The following is a 17,350-nucleotide window of genomic DNA, read 5'->3' as shown; positions in this document are numbered from 1 at the left end:
GGAAGAAATTTTCAGCACCTGTAACCCCTGTATTTAAAGATTTCCTCTGGTTATTAGATTTGTGACTTAGTGATTGCAGTAGAAAACAAAGGAGTTTAGATTCCAGGTTTTAAGTTTGGATTGTACCAATCACTGACATGAATCAAATGAAACTAGTTAGCAGAAATAGTAGGTGTGTCTGCAAAGTCCTTTTATGTCCTTGGATGAAAGGATCCAGAAAAGTGCCCTGCGTTATTTTTAATATCTCTTAATAAAAAAAGGTGTATGCTTATGTACATAAGGGAAGGGAAGTCCCTCAGTCATGTCCAACTCTTTGTGAACCCATGGACTGTAGCCTACCAGACTCCTCCATCCATGGGATTTTCCAGGCAAGAGTACTGGAATGGGTTGCCCTTTCCTTTTCCAGGGAAACTTCCTGACCCAGGGATTGAACCCAGATCTCCTGTGTTGCATGCAGATGCTTTACCATTTGAGCCACCAGGGAAGCCTGTACATAAGAGAACTTTATAAATAAAGAAAAACATTGCATGATTCTTGGCTTTACTGGTAATGTTTGGAAGCACATCTGAGCAAAGACTAAACATCCCTCGAGATCACCAGGTTTTGGTTCTGTTCCATCAATTTATACTATACTTTTGATCATGATCTGTGTACACACTCTAGGGAACATGCTTACAAAACAGTGCTAAGCTTTGTATCCATATAGATAATGATCACCAAACATTATAATTTTGCAACTTTTATTATTCCAATTTATTTGCCTTTGTCTCCAAGTCACAATGTTGGTTGGTTAAAGAGAGAGAATCTGGAGAGACCCTGTAATGTGTAAAGGTCTCAGGAAATTACACAGAGGGCAGCCAAAGATAGAATGTTTAAGAGTTTAAATCAAATGTCAACATGACTGACATTTTTATTTCTGTTCTGCCTCATATGACTGTGGAAACTTGATGACATCACCCAGCTTCCAAACTTCATACTCCTCATCCTTAAACTAGATCTAGGAAGTACTGTTGCTAAGCTGTGTTGTGAAGATGTAGCTGGGTGAGAAAATGTTTGTGGCCCATGTCTGGTTCTTGAGAACGTTCAGTCAGTTGAAATTATAATTTTTATTAAGGATTGGGGCACTGGCCATTCAGGGATTATTTCTACTTAAATAAAGAGAGTAACACATTCTGCAACGGCTTTGATTTTTAATTTCTATTTATGTTTTTTGGTGATTTTCTTTATTGGTTATAAACCAAATTATTTATATAAATTTAAAGAATAAAGTGAATACTACCCAAAGCAATTTATAGATTCAGTGCAATCCCTATCAAGCTACCAACGGTATTCTTCACAGAGCTAGAACAAATAATTTCACAATTTGTATGGAAATACAAAAAGCCTCAAATAGCCAAAGCTATCTTGAGAAAGAAGAATGGAACTAGAGGAATCAACCTACCTGACTTCAGGCCCTACTACAAAGCCACAGTCATCAAGACAGTATGGTACTGGCACAAAGACAGAAATATTGATCAATGGAACAAAATAGAAAGCCCAGAGATAAATCCACGCACATATGGACACCTTATCTTTGACAAAGGAGGCAAGAATATACAATGGATTAAAGACAATCTCTTTAACAAGTGGTGCTGGGAAATCTGGTCAACCACTTGTAAAAGAATGAAACTAGAACACTTTCTAACATCATACACAAAAATAAACTCAAAATGGATTAGAGATCTAAATGTAAGAACCAGAAACTATAAAACTCCTAGAGGAGAACATAGGCAAAACACTCTCCAACATACACCACAGCAGGATCCTCTATGACCCACCTCCCAGAATATTGGAAATAAAAGCAAAAATAAACAAATGGGACCTAATTAAACTTAAAAGCTTCTGCACAACAAAGGAAACTATTAGCAAGGTGAAAAGGCAGCCTTCAGAATGGGAGAAAATAATAGCAAATGAAGCAACTGACAAACAACTAATCTCAAAAGTATACAAGCAACTCCTACAGCTCAACTCCAGAAAAATAAATGACCCAATCAAAAAATGGGCCAAAGAACTAAATAGACATTTCTCCAAAGAAGACATACAGATGGCTAACAAACACATGAAAAGATGCTCAACATCACTCATTATCAGAGAAATGCAAATCAAAACCCCTATGAGGTACCATTTCACACCAGTCAGAATGGCTGTGATCCAAAAGTCTACAAGCAATAAATGCTGGAGAGGGTGTGGAGAAAAGGGAACCCTCTTACACTGTTGGTGGGAATGCAAACTAGTACAGCTACTATGGAGAACAGTGTGGAGATTCCTTAAGAAACTGGAAATAGAACTGCCTTATGATCCAGCAATCCCACTGCTGGGCATACACACTGAGGAAACCAGAAGGGAAAGAGACACGCGTACTCCAATGTTCATCGCAGCACTGTTTATAATAGCCAGGACATGGAAGCAACCTCGATGCCCATCAGCAGATGAATGGATAAGAAAGCTATGGTACATATACACAATGGAGTATTACTCAGCCATTAAAAAGAATACATTTGAATCAGTTCTAATGAGGTGGATGGAACAGGAGCCTATTGTACAGAGTGAAGTAAGCCAGAAAGAAAAACACCAATACAGTATATTAATGCATATATATGGAATTTAGAAAGATGGTAACAATAACCCTGTGTATGAGACAGCAAAAGAGACACTGATGTATAGAACAGTCTTCTGGACTCTGTGGGAGAGGGAGAGGGTGGGAAGATTTGGGAGAATGGCATTGAAACATGTATAATATCATGTATGAAACGAGTCGCCAGTCCAGGTTCGATGCACGATACTGGATGCTTGGGGCTGGTGCACTGGGACGACCCAGAGGGATGGTATGGGGAGGGAGGAGGGAGGAGGGTTCAGGATGGGGAACACATGTATACCTGTGGCAGATTCATTTCAATATTTGGCAAAACTAATACAATATTGTAAAGTTTAAAAATTAAATAAAATTTAAAAATAATAAAAATATAAAGAGTAAAGTGAAAAACAAATGCCAGACCCCTTACCCGCTACCCCAACACACAGACACAATAGGAGATTTTGGAAAAGGTAAAACAGAAAAATGTGTCTAAACTCTTTTCTATGGGAACAGTGGGAGAGAATAGCACTTTTTAATTTCCTTTTGATTTCATATTCTTCTCCTACCAGATTCTTTCCTGATGACTACCCTGTACCCACTCATACTTTCCAGTCCCCCACCAAGACCTCTGGCCTTTTTCTCAGTCTTCCCCACATTCTTGACTGTTGTCTTCCTCTCCTTGAGGACAGGGCCTGTGTCCCTCATTTCTGTTGCTCCAATGCTTGTTGCAGACTCTGACAAGTTACACAGGTATTAGTAATAATTCCAAAGGGTTGGGAATCCATAACAGGTTTTAGCCTTTTTTCCCTACCATCTCCTACTTAAATCCTCACAATTCACTTGTTATCCTTATCTGACAGATTTAAAAACCAAGGCACCTGAGCTTTGGGAATCCCTGGTGCCTTAGCTGTAAAGAATATGCCTGTCAATACAAAAGGTACAGGTTTGACCCCTGGGTCAGGGAGATTCCTTGGAGAAGGGAATGGCTACCCACTCCAGTATTCTTGCCTGGGAAATGCCATGGGCAGAGGAGTCTACAGTTACAGTCTATGGGGTTGCAAAAGATTCAAATATGGCTTAGTGATTAAACAACAACAGCAATAGCTGTGAGCTTAACCCACTGCCCAGGTAAGCAGCAAGCAGCAGAGTCAGGATTTGAGTTTTGTGTATGTCTGTGTTTATTTTTTAAAATTGAAGCATGGTTGTTTTACAGTGTTTCAAGTGTTCAACAAAATGATTCAATTATATATGTGTGTGTGTATATGGCACCCCACTCCAGTACTTTTGCCTGGAAAATCCCATGGACGGAGGAGCCTGGTAGGCTGCAGTCCATGAGGTCGCTAAGAGTTGGACACGACTGAGCAACTTCACTTTCACTTTTCACTTTCGTGCATTGGAGAAGGAAATGGCACCCCATTCCAGTGTTCTTGCCTGGAGAATCCCAGGAATGGGGGAGCCTGGTGGGCTGCTGTCTATGGGGTCGCACAGAGTCGGACACGACTGAAGCGACTTAGCAGCAGCAGCAGCAGTGTGTGTATATGAATTTGTATATATGTATGTGAGTAGGTACATTCTTTTTCATATTCTTTTCCATAATAGGTTATTAGAAAATACTGAGCAGAGTTCCCTGTGCTATACAATAGGTTCTTGTTCATTCATTTTATATACAGTAGTGTGTATCTGTTAATCACAGATTCCTAATTTATCCCTTCCACCTACTTTCCCATTTGGTAACCTTTAGTTTGTTTTCTGGAGAAGGCAGTGGCAACCCATTCCAGTGCTCTTGCCTGGAGAATCCCATGAGGAGCATGGAAGGCTGCAGTCCATGGGGTCGCTAAGAGTAGGACATGACTGAACGACTTCACTTTCATGCACTGGAGAAGGAAATGGCAACCCACTCTAGTATTCTTGCCTGGAGAATCCCAGGGACAGAGGAGCCTGTTGGGTACCGTCTATGGGGTCACACAGAGTCGGACACAACTGACGTGACTTAGTAGCAGCAGCAGTAGCAGCAGCAGTTTGTTTTCTATGTTGGTGAACTTATTTCTATTCTATAAATAAGTTCATTTCTCTCATCCTTTTTAGTTTCTACATATAAGTGATATCATACTATATTTGTCTTTCTCTGACCTACCTGGTATGATAATCTCTAGGTCCATCCATGTTACTGCAAATTGCATTCTTTCATTCTTCTTTATGGCTGAGTAATATTCCATGTGTGACTCTGTGTGTGTGTGGGGGGAGTGGGTATATATAGTGTGGATAAATATAGTTATATATATATATATATATATATATATATATATATATATATATATATATAGTATGTGTATATAAATAGGAATCACATCTTTTTATCAATTCATCTGTCAATGGACATTTAGGTTGCTTCCATGTCTTGTAAGTAAAGTAGTGCTGCTGTGAACATTGGGTTGCATGTATCTTTTTGAATTAGAACTTTTGTCTTTTCTGGATACATGGCCAGGAGTGGGATTACTGGATCATATGGTGACTCTTTCTTGTTCTTTTAAGAAAGCTCCACACTGTTTTCCATAATAGTTGCACCAATTTACATTCCCACTTTACCAAAAATGTATGAGGGTCCCCTTTTTTCTGTATCTTCTTCATTATTTATTTTTTGTAGGCTTTTTAATGATACCCACTCCAGTGTTCTTGCCTGGAGAATCCCATGGACGGAGGGGCCTGGTGGGCTACAGTCTATGGGGTTGCAAAGAGTCGGACAGGACTAAGCAATTAACTAACACACATTCTGAATGATGTGAGGCAATACCTCATTGTATTTTGGATTTGCATTTCTCTAATAATTAGTGATATTGAGCATCTTTTCTTGTGCCTCTTGGCCATCTGTGTTTCCTCTTTAGAGAAATGTCTACTTAGGTTTTCTGCCTGTTTTTTGATTGGGTTTTTTGTGGGTTTTTTTTGGTATTAAGCTATATAAGCTGTTATATATACAGAAATCTCAGAGAAGGCAATGGCAACCCACTCTAGTACTCTTGACTGGAAAATCCCATGGGCAGAGAAGTCTGGTAGGCTGCAATCCATGGGGTTGCTAAGAGTCGGACATGACTGAGCAACTTCACTTTCACTTTTCACTTTCATTCATTAGAGAAGGAAATGGCAACCCACTCCAGTATTCTTGCCTGGAGAATCCCAGGGATGGGGGAGCCTGGTGGGCTCCCATCTATGGGATTGCACAGAGTCAGACATGACTGAAGTGACTTAGCAGCAACAACAGCATACAGAAATCTCTTGCATTTCTATACGTTAACAACAAGAAATTAGAAAAAGAAATTAAGGGAAATATCCATTTATCATTGCATCAAAAAAAAAAGAAAAGAAATCTAAGAATAAATCTACCTAAGGAGGCAAAAGAAAATTATAAGACACTGATTAAAGAAACGTAAGACAACGTGAACAGATGGAAAGATATACCATGTTCTTAGATTGGAGGAATCAGTATTGTTAAAATGACCATACTACCCAGGGCAACCTACAAATTGAGTGCAATTCCTATCAAATTAGCAATAGCATTTTTCTTAGAATAAGAATAAAAAGATTAAAATTTGTATGAAAACAGAAAACTTGAATACTAGAAGCAGCCTTTAGAAAGAAGAATGGACCTGAAGGAATCACAAGCTGTGACTTCAGACCATACTATAAAAGCTACTTTAATGAAAACAGTATGATAATGGCATAAAAATCAGATGTATAGATTAGTGAAACAGGATAGAAAGTTCAGAAATAAACCCACACATTTATGGTCAATTCATCTAAAACAAAGAAGCCAAGACTATATAATACAATGGGGAAAAGAGTCTCTCTAATAAGTGATACTGGGAAATCTAGACACAACATGTATAAGAATGAAATTAGAACATTCTCTAACACCATATACAAAAATAAACTTAAAATGAATTAAATGAATAAATGTAAGACCAGGTATTACAAAATCCTAGAGGAAAACATAGGCAGAACACTATTTGACATAAATGCCAGCAATATTTTCAGTCAATGAAGTGTCAGGAAAAGATACTCAAAATCTCACTCTTCCTCAGCCAAGAGCTGCTTCTCTTTACATTGTCTAGCTGGCTGTGGAGGTGGAGAAAGTCTGTTGGTTTGGTTGATTGAAGCCACTTGTCTAAGTACAAAGAGCTTAAATCCCTTTTCTCCTGAAATGAGTAGGAAGCAGTCACAACACCCTGATTTTGGGAAGCTGAGAGCAGACTCTTCAGAGGGCAAACCCAGTGCTGTTTCTGTGAGTTGCCCCACTTGGGTGAGCCAGGCCCGTATCATCCTCTCTGGCTTCCAGCTCCCTGTGATCCTGGGAGCAGCGGTGAGCTTCCAGGTTGGTCTCTTTCTCTCTCTCCCCCAGGCTCACCACCATCACTGCTGACTACACCATGAGCAGGTCAGAAGTGGGGGAGGTATGACAGCATCAAGGACCTGCATAGGAACCAGAAGCAGGGGAGTGGTGACATAGACCATCAGTCCTGGAGTCCTGGGGAAACTTTCAGAGACAAACACTGTATCCTCAAGAAGGGACTCCTCAGTTTGTGTTCACAGTTTCAGGAATAAGCAAAAATGAAGCCACTTCCTAAATAATTTCCTGAAACAGAACAGGTTGCTGAAGTGTATGGATCCTTTGTGCTCATAGCCTGAAGTATTTAGTTAAGTATGTTCCTCAGAAAGAATACCTAGTGGAGATTATATTCAGGGATTAGCTGCTTATTGAAAGAATCAGGAAAATGGATTTCAGAACCTCTTCAGATGATTCTCTGCACAGAGAGACTCTCTTATGCTATTGGCACAAAGAACGTGTTTTCAGTTGAAGAGGGATTCCATGCACATTCAGTATTTATGTTTGCACTGCAAGTGTTGGCACAGATCAGGAGCCATCATCTTTATCATGATGAATCAAATTCATTTTTGGAGATAGGGAATCTACTTGATAAATAATTCCGAATAATGATAGTGAAAATGATCCAAAATCTTGAAATCAAAATGGAGCTACAGATAAATAGCCTGGAGACAAAGATGGAGAAGATGCAAGAAAGGTTTAACAAGGACTTAGAAGAAATAAAAAACAGTCAATATATAATGAATAATGCAATAAATTGAGATCAAAAACACTTTGGAGGGAACCAACAGTAGAATAACAGAGGCAGAATATAGGATAAGTGAGGTAGAAGATAGAATGCTAGAAATAAATGAAACAGAGAGTAAAAAAGAAAAACTAATTGAAAGAAACAAGGACAATCTCAGAGACCTCTGGGCCAATGTTAAATGCCCCAACATTCGAATCATAGGAGTCCCAGAAGAAGAAGACAAAAAGAAAGACCATAAGAAAATACTTGAGGAAATAATAGTTGAAAACTTCCCTAAAATGGAGAAGGAAATAATCACGCAAGTCCAAGAAACCCAGAGAGTCCAAAACAGGATAAATCCAAGGTGAAACACCCAAGACACATATTAATCAAATTAACAAAGATCAAACACAAGAACAAATATTAAAAGCAGCAACGGAAAAACAACAAATAACACATAAGGATTCCCATAAGGATAACAGCTGATCTTTCAATAGAAACTCTTCAGTCCAGGAGGGAATGGCAGGAAATACTTAAAGTGATGCAAGAAAATAACTTACAGTCCAGATTACTGTACCCAGCAAGGATCTCATTCAAATAGGAAGGAGAAATCAAAAGTTTTACAGACAAGCAAAAGCTGAGAGTATTCATCACCACCAAACCAGCTTTCCAACAAATGCTAAAGGGTCTTGTATAGACAGGAAACACAGAAATGGTGTATAACCTTGAGCCCAAAACAATAAAGTAAATAGCAACGGGATCATACTTATCAATAATTACCTTAAATGTAAATGGGTTGAATGCCCCAACCAAAAGACAAAGACTGGCTGAATGGATACAAAAACAAGACCCCCTATATATGTTGTCTACAAGAGACCCACCTCGAAACAAGGGACACATGCAGACTGAAAATGAAGGGCTGGAAAAAGATATTCCACGCAAATAGAGGCCAAAAGAAAGCAGGAGTAGCAATATTCATATCAGATAAAATAGACTTTAAGACAAAGGCTGTGAAAAGAGACAAAGAAGGACACTGCCTAATGATCAAAGGATCAATGCAAGAAGAAGACATAACAATTATAAATATATATGCACCCATCATAGGAGCACCACAATATGTAAGACAAATGCTAACAAATATGAAAGGGGAAATTAACAATAACACAACAATCAGTTCAGTTCAGTTGCTCAGTCACGTCCGACTCTTTGCGACCCCATGAATCACAGCACGCCAGGCCTCCCTGGCCATCACCAACTCCCAGAGTTCACTCAGATTCACATCAAGTTAGTGATGCCATCCAGCCATCTCATCCTCTGTCATCCCCTTCTCCTCCTGCCCCCAGTCCCTCCCAGCATCAGAGTCTTTTCCAATGAGTCAACTCCGCATGAGGTGGCCAAAGTACTGCAGTTTCAGCTTTAACATCATTCCTTCCAAAGAAATCCCAGGGCTAATCTCCTTCAGAATGGACTGGTTGGATCTCCTTGCAGTCCAAGGGACTCTCAAGAGTCTTCTCCAACACCACAGTTCAAAAGCATCAATTCTTCAGTGCTCAGCCTTCTTCACAGTCCAACTCTCACATCCATACATGACCACAGGAAAAACTATAGCCTTGACTAGACGGACCTTTGTTGGCAAAGTAATGTCTCTGCTTTTAAATATGCAATAGTGGGAGTCTTTAATACCCCACTTTGGATAGATGAACTAAACAGAAAATTAACAAGGAAACACAAACTTTAAATGATACAGTAGACCACTTAGACCTAATTGATATCTATAGGACATTTCACCCCAAAACAATGAATTTCAGTTTTTTCTCAAGCGCACACAGAAGCTTCTCCAGGATAGATCACATCCTGGGCCATAAATCTAGCCTTGGTAAAGTCAAAAAAATTGAAATCATTCCAAACATCTTTTCTGACCACAATGCAGTACGATTAGATCTTACAAGAGAAAAACTATTAAAAAAATCCAACATATGGAGGCTGAACAATACGCTGCTGAATAACCAACAAATCACAGAAGAAATAAAAAAATAAATCAATATATTTAATAGTTTTTTTTTTTTTTAATCAAAGCAAAAGCAGAGTATTTTTCAAACAGCACACTCTGCTTTTTTGGTATTTCTAGTCCCTGAGTTTTCTTCAGTATGTTGAAGAAGATGAACCAGCACTGGCTCTCTTACTTCTCCCTGATTACTTGGTTTTCTTTCCCTTTTTCCTTATTGAGAAAAAAACTGAGAGAAGAGGTGGATGTACTGTATATTTCTTTACTGTTGTTAAGAAATACAGCTGGAATCTAGCCTAATGCATCTGGCCCTTTGTTCCTGACACTGAAGTCTCCATTAAATCCCGTGGAACTGCATCCTGAAGCCCGCAAAGGACTTTAATAGGACTTAAATTCTTTTTCCTTTCTTGGAAAAGAATGTTTTCATCTGAATATGGATGACGATCAGTTCATTCAGAGGGTTTAGTATTAAAAAATAAGAAGAAGAAAAATAAACCAATGTTTAAAACAACTTCAGGTGATTGCTCATTCTTTTGAAACAGGGACACTGCTGCTGCTGCTGCTGCTAAGTTGCTTCAGTCGTGTCCATCTCTGTGCGACCCCATAGACGGCAGCCCACCAGGCTTCCCTGTCCCAGGATTCTCCAGTCAAAAACACTGGAGTGGGTTGCCATTTCCTTCTCCAATGCATGAAAGTGAAAAGTGAAAATGAAGTCGCTCAGTTGTGTACGACTCTTAGCACAGTGGGAAATGCTTTTTTTTTTTTTTTTGTATGACATTCAGCAGTTGTTTGGTGATAATTAGCAGAACCTCCTTAAGGCCTACATAGTGTCTGAGGGCTCTGATGAAAGCTCAGTTTGAAGCAGCTTCAGCTGCTGGTCAGGGGCTCAGAAGTGACAGACTCCTCTTTCTGCAAACAATCCTGCTTCAGTCCCCCAGGCTTTGGAGAACTTCATCCGCTTCAAGGGGTGTTCTCAAGAGAAGAAGGTGAGGGAGGTGACAGTAGAACGAGGCTCTAATTATGAAATCAGTGATTGAAGTTTAAATGGAGACACTGTGCCTATTCTCCTGAATCACCAAAACTGCCTTTCACAAATGTGCTAACACTGTGAGGCTTTTTATTGTTTAAGGAAGGAAGAAAAGTCTTTTAAAAATAAACTGATTTATTTCGTAGACTAGCTTAGGTAACACTTTTATAGACTATACTTAGAAAACCAGGTGGATGCTTCATACCTTAGACATCAAAACAGGATGTGAATTTGCTTTATGAGAGGAACCTGAAAGAAAAAATATTCAGGTCACATATGGCAGGATGAGCAAAGAAATGTTCCTGTCATCATTATAAGCAAAGAGACTCCATCTCACTTTTCCCAGTTGGACTCAAAGCTGGTTATTTAAGCTGGGCTCTTTCGGGCCCTTTATCTCCTCAAATACAGATGCTTGAAGAGTCTCTTGTTTTGGGCCACAGAGTAAAATCCTGCCATAATTTACAGCCTTGGAGAGAAAGTAGAGGAGAGTCAGGGGAGAGGGAGGAATATTGTGGTCTCTCTTGGTGACCTTGTTCGTGTAGATTTCATGGAAACAGCTAAAGGAAGAGAAATTGCCTGCATGCTGGAATCTTACAGAGAATGAAAAGTTTTTCTAAAATTCTGAAGTAGAATGATGATTATTCTCTGACAAGGAACTCTTACCATTGCTTAGACGATTGTTTAGTCTTTGGTCCTAAATTCCAGAGTTTTAAAGGACACCTTAAATGTGGTTCTTGTGATTTTTCAGTTCAATTCAGTAATCATTTTGAAACATCCTATGACCAGTGATTTTCACTGCTTTGGAGGCATATTGGCTTCTTGCTCAACAATGTGCAAATGAAGCTCCCTTTATAATGTCTTTTTAATTTTGGATTCTACTTAGGGGGTATGTCTTTTTATTGATGGCATACCATGTGTTTGCTTCATCAATTTCTCTCTTACCAGACTTAAAACTGAGACAACAGGGAAAGATGATGTGGGAGGCTCTCTGAGTGTCATTCTTCTTCATGGCTGAAGTGAAGAAATATATATGTGTATATATATATATATATATTTTTTTTTTTTTTCCTTCTCAGGCTTTTGTGAAATGAGGAGGAACAGAACAGCTCTAAGGCCAGGCAGGATTTGAACATGGTGATTCTGAGCAGTTCCAGGCACTTGTGGAAGCGTCAGGTCTCCTCTGGTTCCCACACGTGTGCCTCCCCTTGTTCTGCCCCCTTCGTTGATAGGAGCCAGTTGGGCTTTCCTCTGCTGCTCATATTCTGTGTCCTGGCTTACTAGAGCCTTTCAGAAGGAACTTAAATGGCCTACATGAGCTTATATACAAGATTCTCTCTTAAACACAGAAAGAAAAGAAAGAAAATGAAGTTTCTCAGTTGTGTCCGACTCTTTGTGACCCCATGGACTGTAGCCCACCAGGCTCCTCCATCCACAGGATTTTCCAGGCAAGAATACTGGAGTGGGTTGTCATTTCCTTCCCCAGGGGATCTAACCAACCCAGGGATTGAACCTGAGTCTCCCACATTGCAGGCAGACTCTTTACCACCAGAGGAGGCATATATTACCAGAGTAGTTTACCTGTGGCTCCTCCTGAAGTAGATGAATAGGAAAATCTATTTAAATAATTTTACTATGGCACATGTCACAGTGGGTTTCAGGTCCTCCTGGCCTTGCATTAGTAATGAGGTTCTATGAGGCAGGTCATCCTGACACACAGGTGAGAGAATGTGGGACCAGCTGGTATAGGATCAGAGGTGATCTCTCTGTGGACAGAGGAGCCACAGGCCTCAGGAGCTGACGTTTTCTTTGCACATGTACAGACATTCCATTCACACCTGTGGAGAGAGTCCCCATCCCAGAAGACTGTTTTACCAATGGAGAAAATATCCTAGTTCATTCTTCAGTGAAAATATTAACAATTTTGCTTTGAGGTACAAACCTCAACTACTCATGCTATTGATGTTTCCCAACATCACAGCAGGATTGACAGTTAATTTATGTAGATCTTGATGTAAAGTTTCTCAAATAACTATATCCTCCTTGTGTGTATGTGTGTTTAAGCAGATATTTATTACTAGGAAGGTATTTTTTAAGAAAGAAAATCTTCCTTTCTCTTCTCTTGTTTTTTCTTAAGATGAAAAACTTATCCAACACTACCTTCTGTTAGTATTCAATAGTCTGGAGGATATTTTGCAGCACACTTTGTACATAGAAAATTATTTTAGAGATACTATTTTGTAAACATCCATTTTCAAATTTATTACTAATAATCACAGTGAATTGATATTTTATATTTTAATTCTGTAAGCACTGGAATAAAATGAAAATAGGTTAAGATAATAACATTCACTATTTTGTTCCATTTAGGAACCTGTTTTATTTACTGGAACAATGAGGAAAAATCTGGATCCCTTTAATGATCATACAGATGTGGAACTGTGGAATGTCTTAGAAGAGGTAATTTATTAAATGTAATTAATGTGTTGGCATCAATGTATGTGTGCGTACATTTTTAACATTGTGAGTAATTAAATGGAACTCATCAATTTAACTGACTTTGTTTACCTCCTGGGAAAATACTGATGACATGATTGCACTTACAATGTGTGTATTGATGATGATGATGGAAATCAACAATATAATACCTCATGTTTGCATTTTTGCTTTTTACCTAGAACCATGGGCAGCTTGATACATTACCTTGTCCTTCAGTTCAGTTCAGTTACTCAGTTGTGTCTGATTCTTTGTGACCTCATGAACCACAGCACACCAGGCCTCCCTGTCTATCACCACCTCCCGGGGTTTACCCAAACTCATGTTCATTGAGTTGGTGATGCCATCCAGCCATCTCATCCTCTGTCATCCCCTTCTCCTCCTGCCCTCAATCTTACCCAGCATCAGCGTCTTTTCAAATGAGTCAGCTCTTTGCATCAGGTGGCCAAAGTATTGTAGTTTCAGCTTCAACATCAGTCCTTCCAATGAATATTCAGGACTGATCTCCTTTAGGATGGGCTGGTTGGATCTCCTTGCAGTCCAAGGGACTCTCAAGAGTCTTCTCCAATACCACAGTTCAAAAGCATCAATTCTTTGGCGCTCAGCTTTCTTTATATTCCAACTCTCATATCCATACATGACTACTGGAAAAAGCATAGCCTTGATGAGACAGACCTTTGTTGACAAAGTAATGTCTCTGCTTTTTAATATGCTGTCTAGGTTGCTTATAACTTTCCTTCCAAGGAGTGTCTTTTAATTTCATGGCTGCAGTTACCATCAAGTGATTTTTGATTCCAAAAAAATAAATTCAGCCACTGTTTCATTTGCCATGAAGTGATGGGACCGGATGCCATGATCTTCGTTTTCTGAATGTTGAGCTTTAAGCCAACTTTTTCACTCTCCTCTTTCACTTTCATCAAGAGGCTCTTTAGTTCTTCTTTGCTTTCTGCCATAAGGATGGTGGCATCTGTATATCTGAGGTTATTGATTTTTCTCCTGGCAATCTTGATTCCAGATTGTGCTTCTTACAGCCCAGTGTTTCTCATGATGTAGTCTGCATATAAGTTAAATAAACAGGGTGACAATATATAGCCTTGACGTACTCCTTTTCCTATTTGGAACCAGTCTGTTGTTCCATGTCCAGTTCAAACTGTTGCTTCCTGACCTGCATACAGGTTTCTCAGGAGGTAAGTCGGGTGGTCTTGTATTCCCATCACTTTCAGATTTTCCACAGTTTATTGTGATCCACACAGTCAAAGGCTTTGGCATAGTCAATAAAGCAGAAATAGATGTTTTCTGGAACTCTTTTGCTTTTTCGATGATCCAGTGAATGTTGGCAATTTGATGTCTGGTTCCTCTGCCTTTTCTTTTCTTTTTTAAATTTTAATTGGCAGCTAATTACTTTACAATATTTTGGGTTTTACCATACATTCACATGAATCCACCATGGGTGTACATGTGTTCCCCATCCTGAACCCCCCTCCCACCTTGCTCCCCATCCCATCCCTCAGGGTAATCCGTACACCAGCCCTGAGCACCCTGTCTCATGCATTGAACCTGGTCTGATGATCTATTTCACATATGATAATATGCATGTTTCAATGCTATTCCTTCAAATCATCCCACCCTCGCCTTCTCCCACAGAGTCCAAATCTGTTCTTTCATCTGTGTCTCTTTCGCTGTCTCTCATATAGGGTCATTGTTACCATCTCTCTAAATTCCATCTATATGCATTAGTATACTGTATTGGTGTTTTTCTTTCTGGCTTACTTCACTCTGTATAATAGGCTCCAGTTTCATCCACCTCATTAGAACTGATTCAAATGCATTTTCTTTAGTAGCTGAGTAATATTCCATTGTGTATATGTACCATAGCATTCTTATTTATTTGTCTGCCAATGGACATCTAGGTTGCCTCCATGTCCAGGCTATTATAAACAGTGCTGTGATGAACATTGGGGTACATGTGTGTCTTTTAATTTTGGTTTCCTCGGTGTGTATGCCCAGCAGTGAGATTGCTGGGTCGTATGGCAGTTCTATTTCCAGTTTTTTAAGGAATCCCCACACTGTTCTCCATAGTGGCTGTACTAGTTTGCATTCCTACCAACAGTGTAAGAGGTTTCCTTTTTCTCTACACCCTCTCCAGCATTTATTGTTTGTAGACTTTTTGATAGCAGCCATTCTGACCGGCGTGAGATGGTACCTCATTGTGGTTTTGATTTGCATTTCTCTGATAATGAGTGATGTTGAGCATCTTTTCATTTATTTGTTACCCATCTGTGTGTCTTCTTTGGAGAAATTTCTGTTTAGTTATTTGGCCCATATTTTCATTGGGTCACTTATTTTTCTGGAATTGAGCTGTAGGAGTTGCTTGTATATTTTTGAGATTAATTCTTTGTCAGTTGCTTCATTTTCTTTTATTTTCTCCCATTCTGAAGGCTGTCTTTTCACCTTGCTTATAGTTTCCTTCATTGTGCAAAAGCTTTTAAGTTTAATTAGGTCCCATTTGTTTATTTTTGCTTTTATTTCCATTACTGTGGGAAGTGGGTCATAGAGGATCCTGCTGGGGTTTACATTAGAGTGTTTTGCCTATGTTCTCCTCCAGCAGTTTTATAGTTTCTGGTCTTATATTTAGATCTTTAATCCATTTTGAGTTTATTTTTGTGTATGGTGTTAGAAAGTGCTCTAGTTTCATTCTTTTACAAATGGTTTATCAGTTTTCCCAGCACCACTTGTTAAAGAGATTGTCTTTTCTCCATTGTATATTATTGCTCCTTTGTCAAAGATAAGGTGTCCATAGGTGCATGTATTTATCTCTTGGCTTTCTATTTTGTTCCATTGACTTATGTTTCTCTCTTTGTGCCAGTACGATACTGTCTTGATGACTATAGCTTTGTAGTAGAGCCTGAAGTCAGGCAGGTTGATTCCTCCAGTTTCATTCTTCTTTCTCAAGGTTTCATTGGCTATTCGAGACTTTTTGTATTTCCATACAAATTGTGAAATTATTTTTTCTAGTTCTCTGAAAAATACATTTGGTAGCTTGATAGGGATTGCATTGAATCTATAGATTGCTTTGGGTAGTATACTTATTTTCACTATATTGATTCTTCCGATCCATGAACATGGTATATTTCTCATCTATTTGTGTCACCTTTGATTTCTTTCATCAGTGTTTTATAGTTTTCTATATATAGGTCTTTTGTTTCTTTAGGTAGATTTCTTCCTATGTATTTTATTCTTTTCATTGCAACGATGAATGGAATTGTTTCCTTAATTTCTCTTTCTGTTTTCTCATTGTTAGTGTATAGGAATGCAAAGGATTTCTGTGTGTTAATTTTATATCCTGCAACTTTACTATATTCATTGATTAGCTCTAGTAATTTCCTGGTGAAGTCTTTAGGGTTTTCTGTGTAGAGTATCATGTCATTTGCAAACAGTGAGAGTTTTACTTCTTCTTTTCCAATTTTGACCCCTTTTGTTTCTTTTTCTTCTCTGATTGCTGTGGCTAAAACTTCCAAAACTATGTTGAATAGTAGTGGTGAGAGTGGCCACCCTTGTCTTGTTCCTGAATTTAGGGGAAATTCTTTCAATTTTTCACCATTGTGGATAACGTTTGCTGTGGGTTTATCATATATGGCTTTTATTATGTTGAGGTATGTTCCTTCTATGCCTGCTTTCTGGAGAGTTTTTATCATAAATGGATGTTGGATTTTGTCAAAGGCTTCCTTTGCATCTAGTGAAATAATCATATGGTCTTTATCTTTCAATTTGTTAATGTGGTGTATCACATTGATTGATTTGTGAATATTGAAGAATCCTTGCATCCCTGGGATAAAGTCCACTTGGTCATGATGTATGATCTTTTAAATATGTGTTGGATTCTGTTTGCTAGAATTTTGTTGAGGATTTTTGCATCTATGTTCATCAGTAATATTGGCCTGTAGTTTTCTTTTTTTGTGGCATCTTTGTCAGGTTTTGGTATTAGGGTGATGGTGGCCTCATAGAATGAATTTGGAAGTTTACCTTTCTCTGCAATTTTCTGAGAGAGTTTGAGTAGGATAGGTGTTAGCTCTTCTCTAAATTTTTGGTAGAATTCAGCTGTGAAG

The 17,350-nt window shown here is 38.8% G+C and overlaps 1 protein-coding gene across 4 annotated transcripts in view; it reads left to right on the top strand.

Moving 5' to 3' along the window:
• Window positions 1-17,350, top strand: part of LOC109566912 (ATP-binding cassette sub-family C member 4-like) — a 727,713-nt gene that overhangs the window by 116,538 nt on the left and 593,825 nt on the right. The window contains exon 27 of one of the 4 annotated variants that reach the window (XM_070799903.1): window positions 13,119-13,208. The exons of the other annotated variants lie outside the window; for them this stretch is intronic. Coding sequence (XP_070656004.1) covers window positions 13,119-13,208 — 90 coding nt within the window. The remainder of the gene's footprint in view (window positions 1-13,118; window positions 13,209-17,350) is intronic. 4 annotated transcript variants of the gene reach the window in all.

The sequence above is a fragment of the Bos indicus genome, chromosome 12, assembly GCF_029378745.1.
Source record: "Bos indicus isolate NIAB-ARS_2022 breed Sahiwal x Tharparkar chromosome 12, NIAB-ARS_B.indTharparkar_mat_pri_1.0, whole genome shotgun sequence".
NCBI classification, from domain to species: Eukaryota; Metazoa; Chordata; class Mammalia; order Artiodactyla; family Bovidae; genus Bos; species Bos indicus.
Note: the sequence above shows the minus strand (reverse complement) of the source record. Positions and strands in the feature narration are given on the sequence as shown.